At 40.7% G+C, this 15000-nt stretch overlaps 1 protein-coding gene across 1 annotated transcript in view; it reads left to right on the plus strand.

Annotated features, from left to right (window-relative positions):
* LOC149114631 (polycystin-1-like protein 2) overlaps positions 1–14521 on the plus strand; it is a 28967-nt gene extending 14446 nt beyond the window's left edge. Inside the window, exons 6-12 of the mRNA XM_089283930.1 lie at positions 1671–1856; positions 3440–3691; positions 4796–5524; positions 6053–6289; positions 8416–9654; positions 11534–11702; positions 12365–14521. Of these exons, the coding sequence (XP_089140056.1) occupies positions 1671–1856; positions 3440–3691; positions 4796–5524; positions 6053–6289; positions 8416–9654; positions 11534–11702; positions 12365–14043 (4491 nt within the window). The 3' untranslated portion in view covers positions 14044–14521. The remainder of the gene's footprint in view (positions 1–1670; positions 1857–3439; positions 3692–4795; positions 5525–6052; positions 6290–8415; positions 9655–11533; positions 11703–12364) is intronic.
* Positions 14522–15000: the final 479 nt, after the last annotated feature.

Raw genomic sequence — 15000 nt, forward strand, 5'->3', positions numbered from 1 at the left:
CCAGCAACTGAATATTAATGACACCGTGTCTGGTTTGCTGACTTTGCCGGTTTTGCTGTGTAGTGGAAATTACACATTAAACACAAGCGAGTTTTATTATCTGGATGAATTGTACGGTAAATTGTGAACTTGTGTTCGTACTCAGTTTTGTCTCTTCAAACAACACTGATGTAGAAACTGCAGAGCAATTTATCCTACATAAAGGTATGTCTGTGATTTCGCTTCTCACAACTCTGGAACCTCGAAGAAAACATTTATATCGTACTTTGTGTTCTTCGCGACTGGCCGGTTTTCTTGCTTTTGATCCACGATGAATTCTTGATTTCTGAAAGAATTTTCGCCTCAAGACTGTTTGCTTATTCCGAAGGTTAATTATCGGACAGTTCATGCGGAAAAGTTGTTTTCTTGACTGCCTGTTTGCTTGTTGTTGGCTTCTGAGAAAGTTGTGAACTTCTTCAGTTGTAAGGGGTGTTGACTTTCTTTCTGTGCTTTCGAAGTAGTTCTGCATCGGACAGTTCGCCTGGATAGTAAAATTCGCTCTCAGAATGTTCGCTTTCATCACTCATTTTGAAGAGAGCAAAATTTTGCAACGACAAAATTTTTTAATCATTAACTCGCATCGAGTTTCTAGGAAGGCCGTACGCATTTCTAGTAGGGCCGTAAGCGTTTCTAGTAGGGCCGTGCGCGTTTTTCCGGCCCTATCACTTCGACGCGTACGGCCCTCATACGGGACCTTTCTTCTTATGGTTTTCCAAGGAAATTGCGCGCGGGGCCGTACGGGTGATATGATAAAAAAAACAAACAAAAAACATAAACATGTTATTGGCCGGCTTATACGGACCGACCATGAGCCGGCCAATAACATGTTTATGTTTTTTTTCCTGCGGTAAACTGGCTTACAAGAGGGTTTGTTTAGGCAACTTTGTCATTGAATCGCCTTACGCGCCGTCTACAAATCATTCGTAAAAAATCTAACGAGCGAACGAGCGAGTAACTCAGATACTAGACAAAGAAAGATGTATTAAAGAACAGATTTATTTCGAGCTACTTTATGTTAGTTGCATTGGTTTACCAGTTGAGTTCTCCAAAATGGTTTCTCCGGTGTGAAATTTCGTGCAAAGTTTGAAATTATACTACAAAAACAATTTCTGTCAGTCGTTGCGAATCACTCGAAATCAGACTTTTCTACCGTAAATTGGGTACCAGATAGCGAGGAAATTCGTAAAGTGCACTCCACAGAAATTTTTTCAAATACAGCAACGATCAGACAGGTAAATTCGACTGAAACTGGCTCATTTTTTACTCAAAACTGTACAGAGATTACAGCGCCGAGCTACAAACAGCCAAACAAACTCTCACAACTTCAAAAGACTCAATTGAATTTACTTACAGTGACTTTCCTTGCCATTTAAAGGTGAATAGAGGTAAACTTGCGTTGATTAATCGTCGATAGAAGTGTAAAAATGGCGAAGCATTGACGATTACCGCTAATTCGTTCACGAAAATAGATCAACACGACGGATTCCGCCCGCTGTGGCGGTCCGGATGAGAAAATTCCGCTCGCTCCAGGAACCAATCAGATTGCAGGATTTGTTTAATTCTGCCGACTCACGAGCTGAGAAAAAGATAAAAGAACTTTTTTTGTTGCTGACGACACTTTATTTTGATAGGAATCTTCATTGTCTGCTATTGAGTCAATGACATCACTCTTATGGAGTACTAGTCAAGCAAAAGATGTGGCAAAGATATCGCTGGTTACCCAATCTGCAGAAAACTTAGGTTCCTGTCTTAACAGCTTGCTGAAGGCAGGAGCAGTCATTGCATCAGGAGATGTTGGTTCTGATCTTCAAGAAAAGGTTAATATTTGCGATCTTGCATTGTTAATGGCTGTAAATTGTTACTTCATTGAAATGCGCAAGGACACACTTCGATCTATAACTTCGACTGTAATCATATTTCCTTAACATTACCTAACTTGCATTTGGCACTAATAATTAAGTGACGAATCTTTACACTAACACTTGTTACAGTGGTTAGATTTTTCCCAAGCTTGGCACTGGTTACCTGTTTTCCCACACATGACTCGCCTTACATGTTTTCCTGTACTTGACACTGGTTACATGTTTCCCACACATGACTCGCCTTACATGTTTTCCTACACTTGACACTGGTTACATGGTTTCCCACACATGACTCGCCTTACACGTTTTTCTATGCTTGGCACTGGTTACATGGTTTCCCACACATGACTCGCCTTACATGTTTTTCTATATGCTTGACACTGGTTACACGTTTTCCCATACTTCGCACTGGTTACATGTTTTCCTAAGCATGACTTGCCTTGCATGTTTTTATACGCTTGGCACTGGTTACATGTTTTTCTTTGCTTGGCACTGGTTACACGTTTTGCAACACATGTCTCGCCTTCAATGTTTTCCTATGCTTGGCACTGGTTACATGTTTTCCCACACATGACTCGCCTTGTATGTTTTCCTATGCCAACAACTGGTTACATGTTTTCCCACACATGACTTGGCTTACATGTTTTCCTTTACTTGACACTGGTTACATGTTTTCCCACACATGACTCGCCTTACATGTTTTCCTATGCTTGGCACTGGTTACATGTTTTCCCACACATGACTCGCGTTACATGTTTTCCTATGCTTAGCACTGACTACATGTTTTCCCACACATGACTCGCCGTACATGTTTTTCTATGCTTGGCACTGGTTACATGTTTTCCCCACACATGACTCGCGTTACATGTTTTCCTATGCTTGGCACTGGTTACATGTTTTCCCACACATGACTCGCCGTACATGTTTTTCTATGCTTGGCACTGGTTACATGTTTTCCCACACATGACTCGCCTTGTATATTTTCCTATGCTTGGCACTGGTTACATGTTTTCCCACACATGACTCACGTTACATGTTTTCCTATCCTTGGCACTGGTTACATGTTTTCCCACACATGACTCGCCGTACATGTTTTCCTATCCTTGGCACTGGTTACATGTTTTCCCACACATGACTCGCCGTACATGTTTTTTTATGTTTGGCACTGGTTACATGTTTTCCCACACCTGACTCGCCTTGTATGTTTTCCTATGCTTAGCACTGGTTACATGTTTTCCCACACGTGACTTGGCTTACATATTTTCACACACTTGGCGCGGGTTTCATGCATGTTTTTTCATTGCTTGGCTCTGAAGCAAGTGCCATTCCCGCCTTTCCACTTGTTGTATGATATGCAGCTGGTCACATGTTTTCCCAAGCTTGACAGCATCTACTTCAGTTTTTTGTCATGGCATGGATTGATTCATTGTGTAAACTGTTGCTTTTCTTGTGATTGGTTGACCTCATGTGAGTACCTTGGAGTTTGATTTATAAGACAGCTCTTTTTTGTTTTTATTTTGTTTTGCTTTGTTTTTCAGGGTAAACGTATAGTCAAGAGATCCATGAACATCATCAGCTTAGTTGGAGATGCAGTGCTGGCACTAAGAGTTCCGGATGAAGAAATGATATCGATTGAGACTACAGGACTGACCATGACCTTAGACCGCCATAGCCCGGATAAACTTGAAGGATTAAAAATTGAAGAGAGAGGTGCTAGATTTGTTTTGCCGGCTGAAAGGAAAGCATTGAAGTCCAGCGGAATACAAGGAGCAAGTTTTGTGGGTACTCAGGTATGGATATTGTATCAAGCAGCAGATGATGACCGTCCTGAGAGAAACAAGTTTGTTTTGCTTTTAAACCTGACATTTCTGAAACGTGTGGTTAGAGATGTTTCCCTCCACTTCATCTCGAGAAACACCGAGAAACTTACTGTTCCGCCCGTGACCGAAAATAAAGTGTACAATTAGATAGTCGCTAAACAAAACGTTTTTTGAGTAGCACCATGGCCTGGCACGTGGTGTTTAAATCCAGGTACATTTCTTTTGTGTTGTAACAGCGGATTTGACTGCTTATCGAAAGCTATAGATCTCTTCCCTAATCTCCATTACAACAACAAGCTTTATTTCCCCCTTGGACTAACAAAAATATTATTAGAAAACAGTCCTAAGAAAATACGCGCACTGATTGGTTAAAAATCGTGTTTCTTTACCTCGATAGAAACACAGAACTAGCACGAGCTGTTGACGTAATGATGACTCGAGCAAAGAGAATTTGCATTTTGACAATCAAAGTTAACAAGTTGTTTTTCTTTTTTTCGTCGCGGTGTTTTCTAACAGAAATAGAAAACATGTTCTCCGTGTTGCTATCGAGTTATAGAAACACTCGTGAAAGTTTGGGAGAACCCGTGTTTCTATTTAACAATTAGATTATGAGCTCGAGATTTCTATCACGCATAGAAATCGAGAGCGAATAATCTAATTGTTTTCGTATAAATCTACTAGTCGTTGAAAACTTTATCTAAATCCTCTTCGCAGACACTTCGAAAACGCCAAGAACCGACCGTCATTTTGCTAACAAGGGCACACTGCTACGCTACTCAGTATCTATCACAGCATCAATAGTGAGTAGCGTAGCCAATCAGAGAACGGTATTCGTAATCAAGGAACGCTAGTAGATTTATACTAAAACTCGATAGAAACTCAGGACATGCTTTCAATTACTTAAACAGTGTTAGGAACCAGGCTACCTGAAATAACTAGAGAATTAAAAAGGGCAGTCAGCTAGGTCTACAGATGTTATTTGCCATACTTGTTTAAACACGATATCTCATATGGGACACCATCCCTTTAACGTTATTAATGCCGTGCAGTTGACAGTTTGTGTTCTTTTTGCAGATGCTATCAATCCCATTCAATCCTTACACCTGGGACAGTACTAAGCAAAGAGTCAACTCTGATGTCTTAGCTCTGGACTTGAAAGATGACACACGCAAGCTGATCAAAGTTTCAAATCTCTCAAACAACGTTATCATTGTTGCACCATTAAAACCCCAGACGGTGTCTCTTGAAAGTCCGCAGTATTTCACCCAGAATGATAATCTGCGTTTTCACGTAATTGATGTTGAATACGAAAATACCCTGATAATGCTGGAAATCACGCCTACTGAGGCAAATACAAATCTGTTTGTGTACTTGCGATATGGTCAGCGGCCAACCACCCAAGTGCATGACCTCAATGCCACTGTCTCGAAGAGCGAAAAGTGTGTTTGGTCCCCGAGTGCGCATAGCAGAAAGGATGGCAAAACTAAATGTTCCCAGCTAACGAGTCCAATAGAAGCTCTCGCCAAGCGACCAGGGAAGTACTTTCTTGGAGTGCAAGGCTATAACAGAAGTGGAACAAACTCTCACAAGAGGGAGAAAAGATCGTGTTTCAGAAATAGACGACAAAAGCGTTCATGTGTCGAGGTCAAGGACCCCCCTCCCACTCCCCCTCAGGGCGAAAATGTAACTGTGGTGCCAGTATACGATTCCAGATCGGATCAAAACTATACTCTGAGGGTGGCCCTTGGAAGCTGCGTCTTCTGGTCAGAGGAGAGGGAAAAGTGGATAACAGAGGGCTGTCGGGTGAGTGGTGTAAACGTTCTTCATTCAGGTCTCATTTGTCATTTTCAATTTTGCAATCTAGTGATCTTTAGAAGCCTCTGCTTCTGAAATTCTGATATGAAAGAGTAATCCGCGGCAATTGTCCAGGGCATTTAATAGTTTTCGTAATTTGACGCAGGCTGTAGCATTCTAGTGCTTGTTTACGACAAATTTGCAACCCGTGATGAAGTGATTATTTCAAGACTGTGGTGAAATTCCTTTTATGATGAAATTTTTAACAGACTAGCAGAGATAAAAAATATTTTTTGATAGGACGTTTTACAAGCAATGTTATCAGCTTTTGCCAGCCTACGTACTACAAATGACAATGTGGAGAATTTTAAATGATTTAATCTAATTTGAAGGGGGTTTTTTTTCTGTATATTTTTTACCAGGTTTTATCAGCAACATTGAACGGATTTATTAATTGTACTACAAATGACAATGTGGAGAATTTTAAATGATTTAATCTAATTTGAAGGGGTTTTTTTTCTGTATATTTTTTACCAGGTTTTATCAGCAACATTGAACGGATTTATTAATTGTTCCTGTAATCATCTGACTTCATTTGGAGGAGCTCTTTTGATTAAACCGAATCCCATTGATTTTGACAAGGTCTCGGTGGAATTCAAGGATCTCCAAGAAACTGGAAATGTTGTAGTTACTGTGATGATCTCTGTAGTTCTCCTGTGCTATATTGTCGTGCTGGTTATCGTCAGAAAAGCGGATAAAAAAGACGCTAGAAATGTGAGCATTGATGATGACAATTTATTTCAATAGCGTACATAATTACAGTCAAGACTGCAGTCTCCGTTATGGCCCTATATATAAAACTAAGTTACAACATGACTAATTAGAGGAAGTTTAACCACTTCAAGGTATAAGAATTAATGTTGGGTTCAACTGTAAAATCCGCTGTTTTGAATATTTTGCAAACTTGCCGGGTTGTACCCTGGAATCTAACGATTTCAGTTCAACAATTTGGAATTCATGCAAATGTAGCTTGTGAAAAAAGTGTTGTAAATTTAAGCACACCGGGCTAGCAGAGGGCTTGAAGCTGCAACCTCGGGGAAACTTTTCGGTCTTTTATCCGATGGAGCTCAAACTTTGCAGTGATAGAACTTTTAATTTCAAACAATCGTATGAGGGTTTTTCATTATTATTACTTAAATATTTTTCGGCGAGAAAATGACGTCACAGAGCTCAAGGCAAATTTTAGTTTCCCTGTTAACCAATGTAATTGATTCGGAAAGAACTCATTGAGATAAAGTGAAATGCGAAAAACTTATTGAAAAAGACATGATGATAGATGCGAATGCAGCCATAACACTACTGGAAAAAAGACCTGAAAACATTTTCAGGCTTTGAACGGGATTGGAACCCACGACCTTTGCGTTACCGGTGCAATGCTCTCCCAACTGGGCTATCTAAGCCACATTAGAGCGATCTTATGTTCAGTGGGCGTGATACTCGGCTCAAGTATGTGAATCCATAATAATGGATGTCCAACAGTAGCAATTAAATGTGGTGTTCGTAAGCGGTAAACGGAAACGGTACTCGACCAAAACACTTCAAAATCGGTAAAACGGTAAACTCTAAACGGCACAAAACTCTCTAAAGGGCACAACAACTGCTCACTGGAAACTGTCTAAAACTCTGCCGATAAACGTCCCCGCAACTTAAATTCGTAAGCGCAACTAACGTACGCGTAACTTAAATTCAAAATGTTCCCGTGCGCGCGCGCGCTATTCGCGCGTCACGCCACTTCGGAACTGTCTTCTTAACATGTAGACATAATGATGGATGCGAATGCAGCCATATCACTACTGGAAAAAAGACCTGATAAAAATTCAGGCTTTGCTACTGTTGGACAGCTATTATTATGGAATTCACATACTTAAGCCGAGTATTACGTCCACTGAACATAAAGGGCCAACCCACACACGACCGCTCTCATGTGGCTTTGATAGCTCAGTTGGGAGAGCATTGCACCGGTAACGCAAAGATTGTGGGTTCGAATCCCGTTCAAAGCCTGAAAATGTTTTCCGGTCTTTTTTCCAGTAGTGTTAGGGCTGTATTCGCATCTATCGTCATTGCTACATTTAATTGCTATTGTTGGACATCTTTTATTACTGAAAAAGCTTAATCCGTCTTGAAGAAATGAAGAAATGAATCAGTTTTCTAAATGTTCTTAAATTAGTAACAAAGTCGAGGGAAATTCAAAGTTCCAAACTCTATATCTTCAAAAAGGATTAAGCTTTTTCAAATACTTTTTAATTCTCTAACACGCCTACTGAAATGATCCAGCTGGTACATAAGCAATGGTAGAGTCAAGTGATTTATGTAAGAAAAAAAAGTGGCAATTAAAGTTGATTGATTGGTTGATATAGAAACGAATTAAATTTAGCGGAACACCTCCTTACGGTCACCTCGTTATTACGGCCGTGTTGTTTTTTTGTCCTGGCGAAACGTCAGTGCATTTTCTTATACGAAAACCCCGTCCATGCGGCCACCCTGTTAATACGGCCAACGGTTACGTTCTGAAATCCCAACTTACAACCAACCAAATACGCCTTTTTTTTTCTTTTGATTGGTCAAACAAAAGAAAAAATATTGAGCGATTCTCTTTTTTATTCAAACGCCTGTAACATGTCATTGACCTCTGTCGTTAACATATCAAACACAATTTCCTTCACAAAGACGTCACTTAAAATAGATCCCATTAATGCTCTGAAATTTTCATGGCCCGTTGGTGACCGTTTTACCGGGGCTCCAGTTTATTCGTTATTATCAAGACCTTAGCTTGAGCCATTAAACCTTCAGGTCTAGTATCTCACAGTACATTAATTAATGAAATCTACTTTGATTTCTAGACTGGTCTGCCAGTGCATCTGCCCTCCACAGCAAGCTGCTCACACATCTATCGAATAATCATTTCCACGGGGGTGTGGAGAAATTCAGGTACAACAGCTAAGGTTGCCATGGAGATATACGGTAGTGAAGGAAGCAGCGGAATCGTTCAGCTCAACTTAGACGAGCCTGGCGTGGATAATTTTCTCTTTACTCGTGGAAACACGGATGTGTTTGTTCTTAATCTTAGCCAGTCTCTTGGTACGATTCAGGCAGTGCGAATTGGTCATGACAACTCTGGTGAGAGCCCTTCCTGGTTTCTAGAAGAAATCGTTGTTATTGACGAACAGGTGAATCAGGCTTGGGCGTTTACCAGCAGCCAGTGGCTTGCCCTGGAGCGAGAAGACGGTCGAATTGAGCGAATCATTGAACAGGCGCCAAATGAGGGCACTTTTAGACACGAGATGCTAAAACGTTGGTGGAGAGGTCTGACTGAAACCCATCTTTGGGTTTCAGTTCTAGCGAAGCCGAGGAGAAGCCGCTTTACAAGAGTACAGCGAGCGTCGTGCTGCCTTTCAGTGCTGCTTACAGCCATGTTTGCTAACGCGATGTTCTATAAGTTGAATGGCAAATCTGAGCAAGTCCTACAAGTAGGACCTCTGAAATTCTCGTGGGCTCAAATTATTATCACTTTTAAAAGTGCACTTATTGTTGCACCCATAAACATTGTGACAGTATTCCTTTTTCAGAAAGGAGTAAGTGAGACTCCGTGTTGTCGTAAAGCTAAGTGGCTTACTTACCTGGCCTGGTTCTTCTTGTTTGGTTTTTGTAGTGTTTCTGCTTCGTTTACCATCTTCTACAGCTTGATTTGGGGAAAGAGCACCAGCGAGCAGTGGCTAACGTCAACGCTTGTATCACTGGGGAAGGATGTGACAATTACAGAACCTGCTAAAGTGTTATTCATAGCGATATTCCTCGCCGCCATTGTCAAATGGAAAAAGAGTAGATCTGAAGGACGCCAAAGCCATGAAGCAGCTAAAAGTAGCCCCTCACAACAGCGACTGTGGAAAATGAAGCTATCTGAAGTGGAAGACATGAGGAAACAACAGCTAAAGAAAAAGCACTTGTCGCTTCTTTTCTTCGAGATTGTCGTTTACTTCCTGTTCACCTTCCTGGTGATGGTCTTGTGTTATGGCAACCGGAATACTTACCAATATCACATGACAAAGGCCATCCGGGATGGGTTACCAAACTTTGAAAAGGTAAGTACTGTCAATAACGAAACAAGTCTGGGTTAACTCCAAACTAAGTAATCTTGTGGATTCGTTTGGTTTTTCATTTGTTGAGCTGTTCAGTTCAACATATTTTACAAAACGAGCAGCACGAACAGTAAGCGTGATGCTTAAAACCAAAGCGAAATGTTATTCAATTAATTCAACTAAGTTAAAGCGGTTTTCAATTGAGTGTCGAAAGGTAAATTGGTTTTGTCATATCATGCTACACGATTGGCTTAAAAAACTCGCGCCATTTTGTCAAAAATAACCAATCGTGACTTGCCCGCACACGTTTTCCCGCGCGTCGCGTCAGCTTCATGCATTTACCTCGATTATCGATTGGTTCATTGATCTGTGTCTTTTGTGATTGGCTTAGTAAGTGATTACTTTGGTTTTGGTTTTACGATATTCAATTGGAAACCGCTCAATGTTGCTAGAGAAGGTTTTCAATTGAGCATTATAGCGATATTTTTATTCTGGAATAAGGTCAGTCGAACGCACCCCGAGAATGAGGCCAACCTATTTTAGTGCTCAGAACGTGGCGTCACAAGACATGTGGAATTGAAGCGATTTCGGCTCCGTCCATAACCTTGGGGGAAAAAAAGAACAAGGGAAATATTGCCCCAATATGGACCTCTCGTTAGTTCAATCACATTCATTTATTATATGGCTTTGGCTTGTGGCCGATATAACGCGCGCTCTGATTGGCTAAGAGCGATACCTGAGCGGTCATTATGCAGCCGTAATGCCCACGGGCTGATTACGGATTATGCAAATTAGGAAGAGCCCGGTTCTGAAAATTCAAGCGCATTGAAGCGATGAAAGCCGATTAAAATCAGTACGAGAATGTCGGTAGCTAAAAGTTTAGAGATATTTCTTTAATAAAATTTATATAGATGACTTACCAGTCGGTAACCTTGGCGGGCACTAGTGAAAAACAATCAAAGTTTGCCTTGTCTTAAGTAAAGCTAAAATCGCTAAGTGAAAAACACCATCGGCAGATCTGCCATGCATCCTGAGCAGAACACCACAAAGAAACTTATAAGTTATCATCTTAGTCACAGCAATTACCGAAGTATTGAACTCCGTCAAAGTTCTCATCAAATAGATTCCCTCGCTTTGACACAAGCAAGTGTAAATCAGCTTCCAGGATCATCAGATGTAAACAATCGGGCGGTTTCTGTCGGTAGCAGTGTTTCTGATAACTGCAGACGTTCACAAGGCTTGAAATGTTCATCCATAAATCCCAGAATGAAGAAGGCGAAGATATGTTGTCGAAAGCGAATGCGAAGATCGAGTTAAGTTTATTTTGAGCAGTGCATTCTGAAGCATTAGTATTTTGTTTCACCGAAAGACGGTTGGTTTGAACAATTTTGAAGCACTTGCTGTCTTTTCTATATGCGTTGACGTTTCGCCCCAAAAGTCGGAAAAACTCCCCCATCAACTTGTGGTACCACGATACTAAAATACGTTTTTGAGGCTGTGACAGTGACTTTTCCGTAAAGAAATGAGTGTTTTTAACGGAATACGTAATACAGTGGTGAAGTTCACTGACTGTGTAGTTTTACCCTGGGTTTGAGACGATGAATGAATCGGTAAACGCGCGCATCGCCGGATGTAAATTGACGACTTCCGCTCGAACGATTTTTCTCTTTATTGATGAGCCATATAATAAACAACTTAATAACCTCGACCGTTCGGTCGTTACGGGAAAATCTCAAACCTCGGCCTACCGTATTGACCTCGCTATCGCTCAGTCAATACGGCGAGGCCTCAGTTTGAGATTTTCCCGTAACGACCTCACTCTCGGTTATTAAGTAGTTAATATTCACCGGTCCATTTCCTCTTTGTCTTTTCTCTATGATAGGTTAATGGTAAGGAGAAGCTCTGGAGCTGGTTAAATGACGCTTTAATCCCAGGTGTGTTCGCGGGCAGATGGTACAATGGCCAACAAGAGAATCAAACAGTGTACATTGGAAACAAGCACTCAGTCCTTGTTGGGATGGCTCGAGCCCGGCAGCTAAGAGTTAAACCGAGTAAGTTATGGTCTCAGAATTCAGTGTTTAGACCAATCGCCTGCGAGTGAAAATACTCGATGGATTATAATTCGGGATATTTATCACGTGGCGGACTTGTCCAGTGCGCTGACATAGCTACAGGAGTTATTTTGACACCTGCCAAGGGCGGCATCACTGTTACAAAGTCGTTTTGGTTTCGATCGCATTTCCGACCACGAAACAAGGAAGAAAAGTGGATAATATTGGTGCGGAAAATAGGAAAAAAAACACCGCCGGTAACCATGGAATTAAGAATAAAATAGCTCAAACCGAATATAATCTAGAAAAATAAATGAACGGCATATGTTTTAGGAAAGAATGAAATTGCAATTCAGCGTTTAGGCTAAATTGATTTCACTCGCGACCGAATGTAAGTCATGATCGTATTTTCTTTACAGCAATATATTGCGTTAACTAAAATTGTCCAAAGAAAATATGCTTGTTCCTTCAACGTGTTGTTGGACCCTTGAAGTGTGAGAAAAACAGGTTATGAGCTATATCTACTTGGAAATTTGTCAAAGTAGGTTAATTTTGATTACAGAATTAGCTAGTATGTTCTGATGAACCACTTTGCAGTAGAACAGAGCCTTCTTTAAGGCATGAACAGCTATTTTCTAATAATGGTTTTGTAAACATTTCAGCATCCTGTAAAGTTGACTATATGACGAGAATGTTTTCGGTGTGCTACGACGGATACGGGCTAGAAAATGAAGATAGAACCCCCTATAGTAAACCAACCTGGAAGCCCACCGACAACTCCTCGAGTCACGAGGAGCTACTCCGACTTTGCCCGAAGCCCTGGCGATATCAGAATCCGGGGGAGAGTGAAACTGTGCCCAAGTGGGGACAATTCTCATTTTACCCTGGAGGAGGATTCGTGGCTGACTTAGGATACGAGAACGCAACAGGTTTTAGCATTATTAAGAATTTAAAAACTAATGACTGGCTGGACAGACAAACCAGAGCTGTTATTGTGGAATTCTCAGCCTTCAACCCGTCAGTAAACGTTTTAGCTATTGCAACGTATTTCTACGAAGTTGGGGCATCAGGACACACGGCAACGTTCAAGAGAATTGATGTTCTCTCTTTTCCCTCCACTCAGACCGCCGCCAAACAGTTGTATATTATCTGTGTTCTTTTATTTATCATCTTCGTGCTGTGGTACCTTGGACGAGAGAGTTACAAGCTCTACAAACGGGGTTTCCGGTATTTTAAATCCTTCTGGAACTTGATAGAACTGTGTCAATTGTTTTTCTCCTTGCTAGCTATTATTATGTATGTGGTACAATCGGAAAAAGTGTCTTCGGCGATCAGAAAATTGCAAGAAAACGTGTATGGTCATGTCAGTTTCCAAGAAGCTCTGGTTTGGCGCGAGGTAGATAATGTCGTTCTTGGTTTGTTGGTATTTGTAATCTCTGTGAAACTCTTGCGCCTGATAAGATTCAATAAACACGTTGCTGTGTTTTCCATAACATTGAAGCACAGTTGGAGACATCTCGCATCTTTCAGTGTTATTTTCTTAATTCTTTTCATTGCCTTCTTGCACTTTGGTATTCTGATTTTCGGTGCGGGATTTGAGCGCTATTCATCGTTTCTAAAAGCTAGCTTTTTCCAAACAGAGTTGACTCTGGGTCGAGTGAAAGCAAGGCCAGTCAATCAGTTAGAGCTCACCAGCAGAATGTTCGGAAGAATTTTCGCAGCCATGATTCTGCTGAGTACTACCATTTTGGCGATGAACTTCTTCATCGTCATACTGAACGACGCACTTGCAGAAGCAAATAACACTGCAAAGGAAAGCCCACTTTACGACCCTGGCGTGGACGAATGCAGCTGGAAAGAAACAAACCAACGGCATCAATTTTATGATAAGATAAGTACTGGTTTACGCCAACGGAAACTCGAGGAAACGTTAGCCCGGTCAAGCATCAGGAAAAAAGCATCAGGAAATGCGAAGCAAAACAACTCGAAAAAAAAGTCCTTCTTTGATCAAGGCAGTAATATTATTGTATATCCGAAGCATGCAAGGAATGAGCATCGCTGCCATCTTAATAAGAAGGGAAAGAAAGTGCGTTTCGCAGAGGATGTCACTAAGTCTGAACTGAGAAGATTACAGGCGACCAAGAAAGATCTGTTCCGACGCTTGGACAGTATAGTCCAAGCATATTCCATAGAGGCCGAGCAGGAAGAGAAACTTGAGTTGATTATGAACGAGATGGGTGTTCATAACTCTTTGGACCCCGTGGTAAACGTTACAGCTTTTTCGAATGAGTCATTTGAATATCACGAGCGACCAGTTAGCACTCCCGACATCGTTGAATGAATGAAAACAAATCTAACTGAGGCCATATTAAAATTTTCATTGTACATAATGTAACCGACTGAAAACAAATTAATTCCTTTAAGTAACAAACAAAGCATGCTTTGTTGAAAAAAAAAATGATTTGTGTTTCTACTAGTTTGTCCATAGTATGCATTCTAAGTTTTCCACTGTACTCCAGGAATTGTTCGACCTCACTAAGCGTTTAGGGGGATCTTTGCAGACATAACCACATGTCTTTGTAAATAATTAAATTGATCCTGGTACGGACTGAAAAAAATGTAAAAAAATTGACCAAATAATTGTGTAATTTCCAATCATGACAGCATTGTAGCTAACGACTACGTTGCTATTGACAACTGCCCTGTATTCCAGCCTTATGGTTATTTTGAGTAAACGATACTTTTTTAATGTTTTGCTTATTAGTTTAACTTATGTATAAATATTGAGTACAAATAAAGTTGTTGTTGTACTTGAACCACATTCTGTGACGAACTAAGATTTTGCCAAGTGGGCCACTAAAACAGCCTTACGCGCATTTTTTATCATCTTCCAAAGAAACATCCAAGCAACGCAGATGTGAACAACTTTTGTTTTTGAATCTTTCATTCACTTTTTGTTTTCTATTTAATCGATTATTTCTTTGCTTTGGCCATTTTGCTTTTTGTTTATTTTTCTTTCTTTTGCAAGATGATAAGGCGAGTTTATGTTACAACACGATGTGTCAGCCGAAACAGTGTCCCTTAAACGTGCAAAAGAAAACTCAGTCGATGTCCAGCCATCTTAACCAACCCACATTTGGCTTCAAAGGGAATATTGTTGTATTCCTTGTTGTTGTTGTTTTGTTGTTGTTGTTGTTGTTGTTGTTGTTGTTGTTGTTTGGCACTGACCGAAGTAGTGTGCCTCAGGAAATTTTGTTAACATTTCCCTTAACGACAAATAATTTTTTCAGGATCTTCT

Source organism: Orbicella faveolata, unplaced genomic scaffold (assembly GCF_042242905.1).
Source record: "Orbicella faveolata isolate gen_17 unplaced genomic scaffold, um_ofav_v1 contig_13, whole genome shotgun sequence".
NCBI classification, from domain to species: Eukaryota; Metazoa; Cnidaria; class Anthozoa; order Scleractinia; family Merulinidae; genus Orbicella; species Orbicella faveolata.